Below are 18,691 nucleotides of genomic sequence, written 5' to 3' on the forward strand. Positions count from 1 at the left end.
AAAAAACTGTAGGAGTTTTCACCATCCAGGAATAACTCAGACATTAGGCTGTGTTCTTTTGTCTGAAGAGCAGCAAGCAGGGTAATGAAAACAAAACCCGCCGAGACATAAAAGTACAATTTATACCTTTTTATCAAGCAAAGAGAAAGTTGGTTAACGTTTGAAAAGGGAGCAGTAATGTATATTTATTGACAATTTTATTGTAATAATTAGATGTTTACACAGTCTGGACATTGTGGCTAAATCACTTCCAGCATGTTTATTTGTAAAGGGCTGTTTTCAGGGCAGTGCAGCAGGCTCATTAAGAAGACAGACTGCATTAAGATTCAAAGAAATTATTACTTCCCAGGCTTTGCTTCACTGGTTTGGATTTAAAAAAAAATTTAAAATAATTAAAAATAAGCAAAAAAATTTTAAAAAATTAAAAAAAAAAAAAAAAAAAGAAAAAACAGAAAGAAAAATTAAAAGCCCCAACAGCAATATCATCCAAATACCCAACAGATTGGAAATGATCAAGTAAAATGGAGAATATTTTCTCCTGTAAAGGAAACTTCATCTTTTCTGTTCCAGAATAATCTGGTATTGTACATTTGAAACAATATACAACATTGTGGATGCCACTTCCAAGTGCCTCTTTGAGGCTGTTAATATATATTGCTTCAACACTTGTATTTATTGTATATATTCAACACTCCAGCTAAATGACTACATGATATTTAAGATATATCTTCCTTTTTTACTTTATTTTTCAGGTAGTGCTGTTAGTTGACATTTAGGAAGTCTTTAAGTCAGCATTTGGTTTATGCATTATTTGATATGTAGATCCTTTTTTTTTTCCTTCAGCCAAAGAAGGATCACTTTTTACTACAATTCCTCAAAAATATTCATTATTAACCTGGAAAATATTGCACAGGTTTGATTTTTTTTTTTTTAGGCAAAGAAGTGAAACTTTTATACTTATTCTCTACAGAACTCTATTTGGAGCCTTCTTCGCTGATCAGTTTACAGTGATTTTTTAGATCTGGAGTGAATTTCATACATGTAAATAGACACTAAACACCAACTACAGATTTTTCTGGTTTTACAAAGGTAAGAGAAAGGAAGGTAGCTGAAATGGAAAGACTTCCCAGAAATGCAGCCTTGATGATCAAGTCCTTCTACATCAAGTTATGCACAGAAGAGCACTCTGCTGCATTTAGTGAAGTACTCATTTTAAAATTTAAAATCTCTTTAAAAATTAAGACAGTAAATAGGCTATAATGTTGCTCCTGTCCAAGTATGTTTCCATTACAATTAAGTAATCAATATGCAGTATTTATTGCTGAAAGATTATGCACAACAAGAAGCACATAAGAGGTACCTGTACTTAAAACTTCCTCGCTTTCCTTTAGCTACTGTTAAGCTACTTTTCCCCAGAAGTGGACTCATTAAATGCCATCCAGTACATCTATATAAATGCTGTATACTCCCTGCTCTCACAAATAAGAACAAAGATCATAAAAGAAATTGATAAAGAGATGTCAGTTTGCAAAGAAAATACTGGGTTATATTTCCTGAGAGCTGCAGAAGTCAACTTACAAACTTGAAATATTACAGATTTAGTTTTACAAGTCAATCACAGCAATATATTTGGCCTCGCAATTACTGTCAGTTTTGACAGGGAAGGCAATAATTTTTTTTTCCTGACGTGAGTTTCAATAAAATCAGGTAGCCACATCACAGAACACTTTCTTACATAGAGAATTAAAAGGACTTCTCATAAAGAATACTGCCATCATTAAATATATATCATGCATTCATTCAAGAGTATGGGGGGGAAAAAAAGGGGACTACCTTTACAGGTGGACCTGATCCAAAGCCTATTATAAGGACAAGAACATTTCTATTTACTTGAGTGGACTCTGGAAAAATCTCTTTCTGTTCTCAGAAGAGGGGAAAGAGACAACAGACAAAACTGAAGGCTAATTTTATCTTTTTCTCTATTTCCTAAGACGCCCAAGTGGGAACTAAAAATTAACTACCTAAGGTGAATAAATGGCTACAATTTGAAATTGTAGCTATTTTGCTTAAAAATGCATGAATGAAATGTTTTCCACGGCAATTACAATCAATGTAATGTTGCATATAGTCAAAAATGGTTTAACATCTGTTACAGCCAAACATGCTTTAAGGGATATGATACTTAGAAGAATTCTTTACCTTTTTTAAAATATATTAATTGTGGACCAAAATAATTATGGAGGTAATGAACTAACATGTTTGTTGGGCAAGAAATAGTGAACTTGGTTCCTGCTTGGAGCCTGTGAAGTTGAAGGAGGATGAGAACCATGTGAACCCACAGATCAGCAGCATTTTTATTGTACCAGGCAAAGAAAAAAACTGGACTTGTATTTATTCTGTCATATCAGAGTGGTGTCAGCTCACCACTGACTACAGAATTGCAGAAAACTGGCCTGGAACAGACCTCAGGAGGTGATTTACTACATGCCCCAACCCTAAGGCGGGAATCGCCATGGTTCAGTCATTCCTAGCAGGTGAGTTCATTCCCTGCAGGTTCTCCAAATCCTCCAGAAATGGAAATCGCGGAAGCTCCCCAGGCAACCAACCCCAACGCTTCACTGCCCTCACCATTGGAAAGCTTCACCTTCTGCCTGATCTGCCTCTACCTGGAAGCAATGTACGCCTGTTATTTCTTGGTGTCACCCATGATTAACGCGATCCCATTTAGCAACTAGGGGTGTAAGCCTTACTGCAAACAAAAGGTCTCTCAGGTATTCCTAACATGAGATGGAACAAATGATAAAAATGACCAATTTGGATTTTCTTCTAAAGCTATGCCCTGTGTCACATACCCTTTGTTCAGAACGGGTAGAGCTACATCCCGGGCAGACCAGAGCAGACACTGCGCAGGCTCCTCGCTAGGAAAGAGCCATATTTCCTGCTACTTTCAAAACATGCAACTCCATTAAGTCCTCAGGATTGGACTTAATTATGAGAGCAATAAATTTGGCCTAGAGAAAATTGAATAAACTGGGAGACATGGGGACTGTCAGTGGCCCACATACGGATGTTATAATTCTGTGTCAGTATACTCATATAACAAGATAAATCCTCATTATTATGCACTTACTCCTTCCTTCACTGAAAGGATAGAGGCACAGCCAAAGCATTCATCTGCCATTGACAGCTGTCTATAATAAAGGCTGCTGAAGACAATACTAGTATCTGCCCCTACACAATTTAGATTTGGTAGGGAGCAGGAGCAGACAATGAAACAGACGGGGTCAAACACAACTTTTCTCACAGTTGGCATACCTGTGACATTTTTAGGAGAGTAAAACCTAATTAATCCTGGCATAATCAATCAGATCTCAGCCCAGAGTGTGCAGACCATCAGTGTGTGAACTGGGAGTTCAAAATGAGTACCACATAAAATACTTCCATCTGGTTACAAGAACTATCTTATGCCAAGGAGATCCTCTCTGGAGATCAAAACCACCAAAGCTATTCACTTTGTGTTCATAATACTTCCTGTATTTGTTAAGTGCTGGGCACAGAGTGGTTTTGAACATCAAGAACCATTTCATAGATAAACTGGTGTCCTGTATCCAGGTGGCTAACTCACGGTTAGTGGTATCCTTTAAATTACAGAAATTAAGTTCCCACAATATCACCAATTTGATTTTAAATCCTGTATTTCACATGAGTAAGAAGTTTCAGGAGCACTTGCAATGAAGCCAAGGGAACTATGTGACTAATGCTTACTCTTGTCAATGAGGAGTTAATACTGTGCCCTCAAATTAAGAATTACCTACTAACTTTTGCTGAGTTAAAGGGGGAGTCACATGGCTAAATTCCCTTGTTTCAGACTGTACATGCAGAACTGATTGTTTTCAAGAAGCAGAAAGTGGAAAAGACAGAAGACATTTCTGTCATTGACAACTGCCTACATTTCAATTTTTTTCTGTAATACCAGCAGAAATGACAACACTTAGGATGAGCAGAACATTCAAGAGCCCACAGATATAGGAAGGGCAGACACTAATAAGTATTATGATGAATGTAGTCTGAATAGCTACTGTAATTTCAGTTATTACATTTAGCAAACAGTATGTCTACTGTTACTGTTAACTAGACAAAATTATTGGAATAATTGTCTGAATTATCACCATTCATAATCAAACACTGTTTACCAAATGAAATACATATGCTCTCAGTAGCTGGTCAGTACTCTGTTCAATGATCCCTATGAGTCACCCTGGTCAGTTTTTGACTGAATTACTCTAACATATATTCCCCATGTTTCAAATGTTATGACATCTAAGCAAGAGTATTTTGCATGAAGGCCTCCTTAACATCAACCAGAATGTAGAAAATAGAATTCCACTGAAATACATTATCATTACCATTTAATGAAATGGGCTTGATGAAATCCCTTTGTGGTCTATGTATGCTTCTTGGAATCATCAGCTTGTCTGAGGACACGCAAATGGGAACATTTCACATCATGGCTTAATATGCCATTCTGTCAGATCAGGCTATAATTCAAAACCCCGATCCACACCTGATGGACAAACACCTGCATAAATTTCTAGCTCATTGAATTTATTAGAGATGTTCAGAAGCAATGCTGCAGCTGAAAGGCCCAAGATAATATCAAACATAGATCAGTAAGGCTCAGTTTTCAGCAAAGAGTCAGACATGTAGCGCTTTGTTCTCTGCTTGCCTAAGTATGACACAGACCACCACTGGTATGGATTCAGGTTCACACTCTCAAGTGGGTATTTGCATAGTCTCCACCTGAAACATTCATTTGACCCAATTCTGTAAAAATCCGATGTTTTAGGAAGACACCTTATGGTACATATTCTCCTCTTCATAATTTTGTACTAGTAATGAATGAAAGACTAAAGTGAAGACAGAGTATTCATAGAAGTGCAAGTCATAAACATGGCTTAGTGAGAGAGATTATTCTGGATGATGCCTCTGCATCTTGAACTTTCATTCACCTGAAAATTTACAAAGACCGGGAGAGAAGACGTTTGTTTCCCAACTGCTGCCTTTAAAGCAGTACTAGATACATTAGAGGGCAGCAACTCTGGTCACAAGTCCATAGTGACCTATAGGTGACCTTGAGTGGTTATCATAGGACAGTGAGTAGCTGAATAGGTAATCTCAGTCTAGAAGTGGTTAAGTATATTGTGTGAGTCTCAGAAGCAGAAACGAATTAATGGATAGGAAGATGGTTAGTTTATAGACCTTCCAAAACAGTTCTCACAATTGCTAAAGTGGATTGCCTATTTTTTTGTCAAGTAATGGAATTCCAGATGCATAGATTACCCACCCTACTCCATTTCATTGCAGTCTAATACCTTAAAACTAAGTCCAAAATCAGCTTGAAAATAAGGGGAAAAGATGTTGCAAAACAGGAGTCTGGACTATTTTACTGGTACAGGCAAACAAAAATTACTGTCACAAGATACAGAGATTTTGATAAGAGACAGCTGACACAATGCACTAAGATGGTGGGAAATGTAGGACAACAGGAGTTATTGGAATAGAGCCTTCCAACAACTAGAAATAACCGTTTTTAAAAGCTAGAAATACCTTTTTTCTATAGTAATGGTAGTGTGGCCATTATGAGCATGCCGACATAAACACCTTTCAGAAAGGAGAAACCAACATCAAAACATGATTGTAAGTGACGATATAATAAACCACACTCCTTCCTACACATACATGTGCATTCATGCCTGACTGCTTTTAATTTAAATATAAGGAAAGAATGGCAGTCCTCTCAGAGGTGAGACAGAAAAGGAAGAAGGTCCCTCTGCTTTCCTGATGCCATGTGACTGTTTACAGATTTCATCTTTTCCCTTCCAAACAGAACTCAGAAGTCTCAGAGGCTGAAGACCACCAATGAATAAACTGAGTTGCCCATGCCTGTCAGACTGTCTGTGCTCTGCCTTTCTCATGCTGACCCTATTAGATTTGACTATTAAAAAGCAGCATTGGGCCATGTCAGCTCTTGGGTGGGAGACTGCCAAGGCACATGTCCATGCTGCTGGCATTTGAAAGATTGATAATAATCCTGTGCAACACTTTTTTTCCTTTAAACAAGGCAGTTCTGCACGGGGGTCAGTTCTGTGATGCTACATACCTGTCTTGTACCATGAGGTGTAAAGCTAAAATCCTGATTGCCTGTGGCCATTAAAAATCCCAAAGCACTATTTACAAATATGCAAGCAATTACGGCAGACTGAAAGTGGCCAAACTGGTAATTCTCTTCTGCCAACATAAATCCTCCCACTGTAACTGAATGTGGATTTTTTTTTCATCTCACAGTATAAACTTTAAAGTCTTGCTGTAAAATGCTCATTAGCCATCAAATATCTTTATGGAGTAGCACTTGCTTTACAATAGAGGGTGAAAGGAAGTTTGTTCTATGGGTTCTGAGCCAGTGAGGATACTTTAGAATAAAAGCTCCAACACATCAGTTTGCTACAGCAGAAAATTAATAGAGATAGATTGGTTTTTAGTGGCATTTGAAACTATCTGCCTCTTCATCTACCAGTAGCTCTTCTTCTCACTGTTGTACTGCACTGTTGTACTTTATTCTCCCACATGCTGCTACAAGATGACACCTTGGATTTTTAAGCTTTTCCTGTTAATTACAAGATTCGTTCCTCCCAAAAGGCTGGGAAGAAACTGACGTTTTCAGTTTTAAATTTGACTCATGTTGGCATAGCTTTCAGGTGCAGAGGTTCTGCCTCTACTTTGCTGTGAACTCAGCTCCCTATGAATTTCTCTGTGTGGGAGTTTGGACTAAGGAAAATTCCATACAGCAGAAAAAGAATTGTCTAGATCCCATTACAAAAGTATTCCTAAACAAATTTTTAAAGGATTATATATAATGATGTAAAAATTCATGGCTTATCACTGCCTGATCTACTTTAAAATTTAAAGGGAAAATATACATATTCCTTGGCACAACACAGTTGGATAAGAAAAGCTGCATCCCTTTGATCTGCACAACCTGCCACCACCTCAGCCCTTTTTACTTCTTCCTGTAACAAGGAAAGACCAGCCAAATCACAATTTCATCCCAGAAGCATGAAATACCCTTGCTTACACCCAGCTTGAATCCATGATTTTAAGTTCCTAGTGTGAAGTTGGTTGGTCCTGGTCCCTCACAGTAAGACACTGGATGCTGGGCAGGAAATGAACTCTAAAGCAGAGATTTGACAGAGCACTCTTTGCTGAGCACAGTGTCATTTTTTTTTAAATAAAGATGGAATTAGGCAGACACTTCTCTGAGAAATGTCAGCTTCAGAGAAACCCTGGTAAGTGAAGGTCTTACGGAGTTTATCAGTACTTTGTGCTATGTAAAGTGGAAAGTTGTTTATAAGGCTTCCATGCATATGCTTATTCCCACAGTTACACACTAATAAATTTTTCATCAACTTGAGGGAGAGAGATGAGAGGAACATCAAAAGGCAGTTGAAGAGCACACCACTGTCATCTACCTGGGTACTTTCATCACATTTTAATATTTTACAGCTTTCCTACAGGTCCCACTGAACTTTATCAAGCCAGGACTCTGATCTATACCTGCAACTCCATTTTGCTTCACTGGAGATAGAAAAATGGATTTCTATCAATTGGCTTAGAGAAGTCAGTGCCATTCTTTTGTTTAGTTTGGCTTACAGAAATAATTGCATCTCTTTCAGAAAGAGGACAGAGTATTCAGCAACAGGCACTTTCAACTTGTATTGCCTGTTTTTGAGTTACTGTTCTAGGATCCTGATGTAGAAGCAAGCAAATTCAATAGCTTCTCAGTTTCAACAGTCTTTGGATCATGTTTTAAAGGGTTATTCTTTACGCTCCTTCTAATACTGTGTCATACTCAGGCTGCAGAGCCAAAAAAGAAAGACGTTTATGCATTTGGCTTTGAATATAGAATGGGATCTTAATTAGCATTCACTTTCAGCTTAATTCCAGTCATAGAAAGGTTTTATCATTAATAGAGAACCAAAAGGTAAGCCAAGGCATGTAATGTCTCTAAATCTTATCCATACATCTCTCTGATAGAAGAACCAGTGCATACACTGCCATCAGTATGTGCAATTTGTGAAAGCATGCAAAAACAGGTATATCCTAACAAGATGCTGAAAAAATATGTGAACCAGTTATCCATTTATAGAAGTACATGAAAAAATACTAAAGAGTGGCACGGTTATATCTGGGTGCTTCTGCTATAGAAAGCATTTGTATTACCCTTACTTCTCTGAATAAATTCAAATGACAGCCCCATTTCATTTCTTCATTCAGTCTGGAGGCCAGATGGCATTAGAATCATTTACTTCACCTTGTTGTGCTTAATTACTACAATCAACACACTATTTTCCAAATTAATCATAACAAAGTAATTTCATTAGTAACACAGCAGGCTGTTGAATTATTAGCATCATAACAGTTTGCAAACAATTAAACTTTATTTGAACCTTAAAAATTTGCAGAGTAGAACATTATTATAAGATCTAATGGCAGGATCGTACAAATCCAGAACAGAGCAAATAATCAAGTAAAACACTGTACAATATATGAGTTACAATCACCTTTTATAAAATTCATTCTCTCACTGCTCATAGAAAGGCAAGCGCAACCTAAGCAAACAAAGAAAATAATGTGATTAGCATTTTCTACCTCCGAGTTTTGTTTAAGTTGTATTAACAGAGATTTTCTTATCCAAAAAAGGTTATGTTATTTGCACCGATTTAAAGTAAACCATTCGTTTGAGACGTTACTCCAAGACATTTCCAGTGAGTTTCAGATATCTTTTACGTTTTAAATGTTAAGGCAGTTTGTTTACTTCCCCTCCCCCCTTCCCCCAAGTACCAAGAGGGGGAAGCCCTAAAGCAGAACTACAGACAAAAGCCACTTGATTTCTTTGGTTGCCACCACCCAGGAGAGGCCGCTCTGGGCAGCCCTGCCCCTCATCGCTTGGGTAAGGACTCCCTCTCCTGGAAAAAAGGCAGAAGCGGCGCGGGACAGACAGCACGGAGGGGGAAGGGGACAGGGACGGGATCGGGATCCGCCTCCGCCTCCTCCGGTCCCACGAAAATTTGCTGCCACCCAGCGCCGCAGCCGCGCAGCGCAGGGCCCGGGCCGAGGCCGCCCCCGGCTCGGCAGCGGCACCCCCGCGCCGGCCCCGCGCTGAATCAAGTCTCGTCCGTATGCACTTGGTCTCAAGGATATGGGGAGGGGGAGGACGGGGGAACGGGGTTTATTCCAAAAAAAAAAGTAGGTGGTGATGGTGGAGGGATTCGGAATCACGCAATTAATAAAAAGCCATTTCGGTGGGCAGATTTATGGCGCTGCCATGTTAACAAGGGAGAAGGAGCGTTTCCAGCCCTGCTATTAACGCTTCACATTCTGTACACAATCCACCGGTACGCTTGACAAATTAAAGTAGTAAAAGATCTGAAGACTATAATCTATCATTTTAATGCTTTGCTGATAACGCACAGAATCCATTTCAATGACTATCTCTTTTTAAAAAATTGAAACAAAACTCCGTACCCCGTTTGACGTCTATTAGAATCCAGTGTACCAGCAAGGACCATACATTACCTAACACAAAGCATAACATCTCAGTTTACTGAAAGGATCCGAATTCTGAGTTCAGGCTAACGTTACCTTTTAACCCACACTGTTCCCAGGGTCCGCCTGAAGCGTAAACAGCACAAGCAACTACACAGGGACCTGCACAGGCTCAGCAACTCACACATTGGCCTGATCAGCCTCCTTGGCAGATTAAGGGTCTCACAAATCAACTGTGTGGGAAGCTTCAAAAAAGTTGATCTTGCATGCTAATGGCAAAGCACGCTCCAAAACAAGAGTATTTAAAGTATTAACTCTGACTTGCCCAACCCCTTGTCCATAAGTGGTAGTATTTTAGCGTAGCGTTTTGTTTCAACCAATGTTTTCAGCCACAACATCCTGGATTTGACAGCGAGACCGCAGGTACTCATCCACGTAGCACTGAAGATTTGTTGCACAACTTGTATCAGAATTCCACGGTATCCAGATTTGACTCTGCAGAAGTACCTGTAAGGTACAGATAAAATATTCCACTCTACCATGGACAAAAATCTTAGCAAAAATCACGGGGTTGAATATATTTTCACAAATTTTCATAGAATTCCATCTCCAAGTCAGAAGGGTATCCACACAGGCCAAATTATTACATCAGCAAAAGAATCAAGTCTTCATTGTGTGTCAACAAAATAGTAATTAACAATACAATACTAAATGTATGAGAAAAATAAATCATTACCTAAAACCTAGCATAAAAAACCATTTGGAAACAGAGTACCCTGAAGACTTGCAATATTACACATAAATTTCCCTCGTTTTTCCGGTGAAACTGCACAAGATATACAGTGAGTATTAAAAGGTTAATGCATGCATGAACTGAGCAATAGTTTACCCTCAAAGTTCAGCTTAATTTTTCTAAATCTGAGGAACAGGAAAAAGCCCTGAAAGAACACAAACCTACAGCTATACATAAACTGCTAGCATGTTAAGGAGCAACAGGCACTATATGGCTGCTTGTGCCCCATATGTTAACTACCATCTATTTCATTTCCTATCATTACAATTCTATAAAAAGTGACTAAGAGGAACATTTCCTTAGAATTATGATCAATTACAGTTTATAATGTTTAATATACACAAGGCAACGATCTGACTACATTTACTGAAACCACAAAATGTGTACAGCAGAATCTTCCTTCAGAGGCTGGGTCTGTAAACTGCAGCTGCATACCACTCTTTATTTCAAGTGCAGATTTCTCCTGATTAGGGAGAGGGAAGTTGAAAGTTCATCTTTAACCAAAAAACCTCAAACATGCATATCAAACTGAGTCCAAGTATCTATCCCCTTCCACAGTTTTCTGCACAGTGAGATACATACATATTACTAAAGTAACAAAACTAACTAGAAACAGCACCAATTTTATTTTAAAAAAATATGCAAAAGAAACATAGTTATTAAGTATATCATCCATTGAACACTGTGGTTTAATATTTCATATAGAATCCCAGAAAATAAGTATTTTAATTGAACCGTCAATATATTTTGCCATAATCTTTATGTTAACAGGACTCCTACAAAGGTTCCAGGAAAGACACACTTATGAAACAGAGAACAAGGGAACATAGAAGCCATTACAGAAGATTGGATTAAAATGTACTTACCCAGGCCTCTCAAATATCATACATCTCCATTATGTAGGCTTTAGGCACCAAGCCAACGGTTCCCTTCATTTCTCCTACCCACCAGCCATATTCATCGTACTCCTAATTGAAAACAATATGCAGTATTAACCTTTAGTCTGATATAAATGCAATAGAGTTTTGTATGCAACTCCTTATGGACGCTTTGTCTTATATACAGCTATAACCATTTTAACTCAAAATTAAAACATTATATCTTTTTGTTATAGGCATTCACATGCAGAGTTAAGCAAAGGCAGAAGCTAAATTTTAAAAAGGCCAGGCAGACTCAGGAAAATTTCTTAATTATGGCCACACTTCTCCAACACCTACTAAAAATATTCTCTCTTCATCACAAATGCAAAAACCTTAACTTTGTAACCAAAATCTAATAGCACAACACTGACGTATAAGAATCAACAGGGATTCTTTCAGTATGACAAGGCTAAACTCAAACTTACAATCAACTTATTTTAAAAACTACTTTGTTCAATGTGAAGGGAACACTACATATCTAATACATAATCTTTCTACGGACAAAGTCTACTATTGCTTTAGGCTTGCAGAAATTCTATGGCAGATCTCATATGCCTGACAGATGACTAATGTACTTTTGTTTGAAATTTGTTTAGGCTTAGTGAGATAAATATGAAACAAAATGAATTATAATAGTTTAAAGAAATAATATCTTCCAAAAGCAATACCAAGTAAGAGTATTGTGGTATCCAAATTTAATTTTTTCCTATGAGATAAATATTTTAAAATCAATCCTAACAGTGGTTCAATAAATTTTAACAGCTGAAATTGCACACACACATATATTGACTTACAAATGAAGTATTATTAAAACAGAGACCCCACTGAAAACGGAATGATTCGTAAGACAGAAATTACTTTGGAACAAACATGAAAAATACAAAATACACAGATATCTCTGATAAGCAGCGTCTGCTTCCCGCTACACTGTTCTTGTGATGAGAAGATAAAACACTATAGGATTTTGAATTACTGGTCCTACTGAGATAAAGCTATTATTTTGACTGTAGATAAAGTTTTTGGTTATAAATAGTCAAGTGGAGCTTAAGGGTTAATGGAGTTTCATTAGAGCCTGAGCTATAATGATTTGCTGCTGGCATATTTTGCCTGGTCAAGAGTTCTCTGGGGTCCTATGAGGTGCTTAGTGTACTCAGCTCTCCCTGTGCTTTAACTGAAGCCCTGCTGATGGCCCATCTTCATGTGAGCCCTGGCTTTTTTTTGCCCTTTTTTTTTTTTTTTTGCCGTTTTTTTTAAATGCTTGCATGCAGGCACACGCACGCTAATTGTGGAAGGCTAAACACTAGTCTTAAATTAAACATTTTCCTCCTTCTCTTAACAGTGAATTGGAGATTTAAAAGATTCTATCCTGCTATCCATAAAATACTGCAGCAAGTGTGATTTAAAGGAAACACACATAAAAAGCAGCAGGAACACCTTCATTTACAATGTGAACATGCAAACGAGAAAGCTGCAAAAATAATTCCACCTTCTTTTCCCTTCCACTGCAGATCAGTGCTGGGGATGGGTCTGGTCTTGAAAGTCTAGAGGTGTCTGTCTGAATCTAATCTTCAGTGCACACTCCTCTCCACAGAAGTTAAGAACTGCTCCTAACCTTTCCCATGGGGCTTCACATTACACCCCAAATCCTTAAAGGCGAAACAATACCCTGACACTGAGGTTTATAATGTTCCAGATCAGCCTGTTTAAAAATCTATGCTTTATCTCACAATACACTGTTTAAATATACAAACTGGATTTCAAGACTGCAGTGGGAAATTGCTGAAAGGAGCGGCACTACTGGAATCTCAGCAATAAATCTCTCCAAGGGAAAGCAACAAAAGATTTTAAGCTGCTACTTGGAATACGCGAAGTGACTGAAAAGAGTGATTAAGCAAGTTTTGCTAGACATCAGCCAAAAAAACAAACAATACATGAAATGAGGGAAGTGGCTCAGTTAAGCGGTCATTAAACTGCATATGACAAATGGCACAGAAAAAGCCTGTGGATTACATTACCCATTGAAAATGTTCCACTTAGCAACACTACATGAACTTAGAAACAATTGTTTTTAAAGAAACAATTCAGATACCTCAAATTAAAATTAAAAGCATGCTGCTGTTCTGAAAACTTTCTGGTTTTTGCTACTTACTAATATACCACTTACTGCTCTAGCATGAAGCTAAGTGAGAAGATGAAATGAATGTTGATGTAACAGACTAGTAAACTAATTTAAGGATTCACTCCAACCATTATACCATACAGACAATATTGCAATACAGAAGCTTTTACTTTACATTACTATTCTTTGCATGGCTCTCAAGAGCAACATGAATCCCAATTAAACTATCTGCTGTCTATACAAGTCTGAACAAAAATACAATGCAGATACCTGGCTACCAAGAACATAAAACTTTAATCTCAGGTTTTAAAATGATTAGATAGCACTCCCTTTTAAACTGACTAAAGTACAGACATTTCTCTTTAAACTCCTAACCACTCCTTCCTGTCCTCAGTACCACAAGAGTGCTTAACTAGCGAGGCAGATAAGCAGCCCCCTAGTCCTTTCTTCAAGTCACACATAAAAAGCAAATTGATGTATTGTTTCTATCAATGTTATCAATTATGAACTCCCTCACAGCAATACAATTTAATTAATACACTGCTGTTGTGAGGTCCATATGTCTATTATTGCTGGTTAAGATGTGTAGAATAAAAGTCTACAGCCCACATTTGTGGGAAATAATGATTAATATGTGGAAGCATTAACATGCAGGAGTTAGAAGTTTTATAAGAATAAAAGTTGGGAAGCACGGTGCTTTTGCAAGCATCAGCTTCAGATCTCAGGTACCACTGGGTTTACCATCTGGTATCCCTCACTGCATTCAGCTCTTAACTGCTAACATAGGCAAGCAACTATACTTCAGAAGGACTGATAAAATAATGAAGAGTCCTTTAATCTACAGGAAACCATTGTAGTCAATTTATAAGAAATATTGCATCCCTTTGTAGGATGTGTAATTATTTTCTATTAATCATGTGCTATAAAGCTACATTATGTGGTTATTCTGTTATCACTGGAAAGAGGCCTGCAGTCAGCTCCTGACAATGTTAGGTAATTACTAACACAAAGCTTCTTTCTCCTTATGTAGAAACGCTATCAAGATCCAGAGGTGCTGTGATGCTCGCTGTATGAAAATAACTCTCCAAAGAAATTCAATAACTGCAAAATGAATTGCTCCAAGGCAAATAGAGGGATAGGAGAGGGGGCAGGGCCAGATCCAGCCACCATGCAATGAGGAGAATGCACAAGTGTGCGGCCACGCTCTGCCATGTGACGGGGAGCACATTTGCCATACCAGGCAATGTTAGCAGGGCTGGGGGGAGGAGGGGGCCACCACAACCCCTGGAAGACAAGCACCAGGGCAATGGAATATATTACGCCCAATAATATGAAACAACAACCTTACCAAATGACCAAATGCTTTCTAAGCTACTCCTGCGTTTCCACCGTCTTAGAGTGCCTTATTTTTTTTCCTCGCAGAAATTTATTAACCAAAGTGAAGTAATTTCACAGGGCAGCAAGGAACAGGTTATAACTTAACATGCTGGCAAAACATTCTCTGTACAGCATGCTTTGATAGCAGGGGGAAAAATCCCATCAGGGTTTACAGTTTCTTTAAATGCTTTAAACTGAACACTGTGAGCAGGCACTTCTCCTTGTCCCCTTCCCACCAATTTCACTGCACTGATGTGTATGTACCCATGACTCCAGGAGACATTGCTGATAAAAGCTTTTGCACTGGGGAAAACATGGTAGTTAGAAACACACTACCTGTTTTCTACAGGTATCTTTTATATCCAAGATTTTAGTCCTGTATAGAAGACAATTCTGACATGCAAAAAGAGAAAATCTCCAATACAGTCTCTACCTTTAGAACAGATCATCTGCCTAAATTAGGTTCTCCAGATGCTTTGCACCATATTAACTTCTACTGACTTCGGCAAAAGTTGAGAACATCTGGTTCTTGTGCAATTAGTCCCCATTTTTAAATACATATGGTATGGTTTTCATGTTTGTGGAGTGGGTTTTTTATTTGTTTTTTAAAAAGAGTTGCTGAAAATCACCATTGTGTTTCAATGCCTTGAAGAAAACAATGCAGTGGTATTTTTAAAAAAAACTCGACTGAAGTGGGTGAATTAAACATTTTTCTCGTTCCCTCTTCCAGTGGCACTGTGAGTAATATTCACTTACAGGCTCAATATCTGCAAACCTTAAAACTGAAAAGCAAAACTTACCTATAGCTTTCTTTGGGGTTAAAATAAGTAGCCTTTACTGTCAAGCTAAATATGTGTGGGAAGCAGAGATAAATTTTTTTCAAAGACTGTCCTGGGGGGCAATTTTGGCAAGAAAATATTTTAAAACATCTCTAATTCATCCAGGAGATTCATACTAGCTAAAAAGTTTTAGAACTTCCTTTGGTGTAATTGTTGAATGATACACTATCAACCAGGGAGCAGTTTTGGCACAGAACAGCATTTTCTCTAAAAAGCAGAGAATGACAAATGCTTTAGATAAGTGAATGAGACTTCTTCACAGGTAGTAGAGTTGTTTTAAGACAGCAATAAAATGGTCATCTTTAAAAATATAAACCTCAGATTTATTGTATGGTTGCATTATTAGGTTTTATTTCCCACAATAACATGAGATGAAATAGACACCAATTAAAGATTTCCAATATAAATCATGGTAAGCAGACTGAATTCTGAACCAAAAGTGTCCCCAGAAAACACCCTGGAACAATAAAAAGGCCATTTTATTTTCCATTAGATGACACAAGTCCAAATTTTTTTCTAATCAGGTAGGTAAAGGCTTAAATATTATCAGTATGCAATCCAGCAGACCTAGAGCCACTTTGCATTAGTCTTAACTAACCTTCTATCTAAAGGCCTTCACTTTTATCTTGTGTTCAGACATGTATTTATTCACCTCCCCTCCCATGAGGAATATACCTAAACAAGCCAGAGAAAGGGTAATGTACAACTTTGGTGCAGCATTTTAGTTTTGATCAGAAGCATCCCACTGAAGTGAATCTCCCAATGATCCCATTTTCCCCACATTGGCTAACTTGGCAGAACACACACACTACATTTATTTAAGATGAAATTAAAATGGAAGACACACTTGAATGTACTTTAACCACTAATTTGTTCTCATTCCACAAAACCATGCTAGACCTCTTCAGACATCAAGCAGCTTTCAAAAAGCATAGTGTGGACACCAGGGCCTCAAGCACTAGTGTTTCACTCTGCAAATCTGCTTCTATTGGTACTCCCCATTTGCTAGGGGAGTCATAGGCAGTATGGTCATGGAAACAGAAATTACTCTTAAATACTGATCTCAGTATGCTCAGCCAGAAAACAGCCTGACTAAAGAAATACTCAGGATTTTAGTATGCCTTTGATATCTTTTTGAAAAAATACTGAATAAATACATTTTATTAAGATTATACAGATAGTGTACAAAATGCTCACAGTGATTCTGAAACAGTTGCATTGTTAAGTTGCACTTTATTTCATAAGCAGTAACCTGAGCTATGAAGACTCTTTGTTTGTCTTTTCAATAAGTAAAAAATACAGGTTGAGATGTGAGCATTTTAACAGACGTTTATTGTATTGAAAGAACAAAAATCTGCCATGCTGGAAACCTACAATCTCTGAATAAAGGGTAATCTAAACACCAAGTTAATGCTCCACTTTCATAAAAAATTCTAGAGCAAAAGGTTAAGTCACAGATGAGATTTCCATGACTCATAAATATCAGACTGAACAGCACTGGCATGTAATGAAATAATAACAGGTAAGGAGAATTCCAGTTTGAGATATAATTTTTTATTTTAAAAATTATTTGCTATTTAAATACAAATATAAATAAGATGGATGTTAAATCAGCTTTAAAGTAAAGAAATGTCTGTAATTCTACTAAGCAGGTGTCTGCTAACATCTAGGTAAATTTTCATTATTACTTGCTTTTGGCCAATGTAACTATGGAATTTCACAACACAAAACATACACCTAAAGTAAACAAACTATTACTGCTAGTGCTGCACTTGCATAAATTGTGCATACGAAACTTAGGAAAAAAAATCGAGCTACCTCCATTCACAGTTATCTTTGTTTCTGGAAATTGATTTCTTGAGTAGAGCTATGGAAGATTTATAAAAATGATTTTTGTATCAAGGTCTGTTTTCCCATTTATCACATGGGCTTGAAAGCAAAGGCAAGCCCATAATTGAGCAGGAGTTAAGAGCAATCATCCTTTTAGCAAACATGACTCCAAAGTGTTAATTTCTAATAGTCAATATTAACTAAAAAATGTTTAAAAATCCCTTTATCATTAGAACCATAAAATATTTTTTTACTACATAATAGAATAGGGGTATATAGTTTTCTGAAAGTTCACATCATTCATAGCATAAGTGATAAAAGACACTTGAATATTCAAGAATACTATAAATTAATAATAATAGTATATCTCTACAGATACATTGATCAATTAATCTGAGAAGTTAGCTACTTTTTTAAATAAAGAAAAGTTAATCAGTAGTATTGAGATCTGTTAATTCTGCTCAGATTAAAAACTCAACTTTTGAGGGAAACTCTCAAAGGTAGAAAAACCTAGACCAAAGTTGGGGGGGGTATTTGTTTTTGTTGGTTTGGGGGGTTTTTTTGTAAAAAAAAGGGTAGTTTTTGAATGCACCTTTAAAACAAGAAAAACATACTTTTCTACAGTAATTATACTAGTCGGGCACAGGTATCTCTGTTGTCAGAATATGAGCTCATGCTTATTGAACTAACATTGAATTTTGATGCTCAGTTTAAAGCAAATTATGAGAGACTTTTCTTTGCATAATGCCTAGCTATTTTAAGAAGCAAATGCTGCCAAATTGAAACCAAGCTCATTTTTCTAAAAGGCGTTTACCTAGGAACTTATGGGTAGCATATTGCTCCTCTTCCTTTATTTAAATTCTATAAGTGCCCAAATTTGCTAAACCAATTCATAATTATTTCTGTTGTAATAATGATCTCTCTTCTTGGAAACAAAATAGTCACTTTTCCCCTAATTTCTGTAAAGGTATGTGAAAAGCTAGTAAAAATATATTGCTTTGGCATAACTATTTCTGGGAGAGATGAATATCTATCTTACCACATTCATCAGAGCAGGCTACACCATTTATATTTCACTGTAAAACAAAGAACTATTACATGTTGCACAAATATGCTCGATATTTTGTTAATGCTTCACCCTTCCTACTATAACACTACTATACCTCCACTTACTTCCTTATCAGCAAAAAGTGATTTTCAAGAGCAATGT

General features: G+C 37.2%; 1 protein-coding gene across 2 annotated transcripts in view; it reads right to left on the bottom strand.

Annotated features, from left to right (window-relative positions):
- Positions 1–8,470: 8,470 nt before the first annotated feature.
- SKAP2 (src kinase associated phosphoprotein 2) overlaps positions 8,471–18,691 on the bottom strand; it is a 118,951-nt gene continuing 108,730 nt past the window's right edge. For both annotated transcript variants that reach the window (XM_027639384.1, XM_027639383.1), the window contains 2 exons: positions 11,263–11,364; positions 8,471–10,110 (listed from right to left, as the gene is read on the bottom strand). In XM_027639384.1, the coding sequence (XP_027495185.1) occupies positions 11,272–11,364 (93 nt within the window). In that variant the 3' untranslated portion in view covers positions 8,471–10,110; positions 11,263–11,271. The remainder of the gene's footprint in view (positions 10,111–11,262; positions 11,365–18,691) is intronic.

This window comes from Corapipo altera, unplaced genomic scaffold (genome assembly GCF_003945725.1).
Source record: "Corapipo altera isolate COAL_440 unplaced genomic scaffold, ASM394572v1 44, whole genome shotgun sequence".
Classification (NCBI taxonomy): Eukaryota; Metazoa; Chordata; class Aves; order Passeriformes; family Pipridae; genus Corapipo; species Corapipo altera.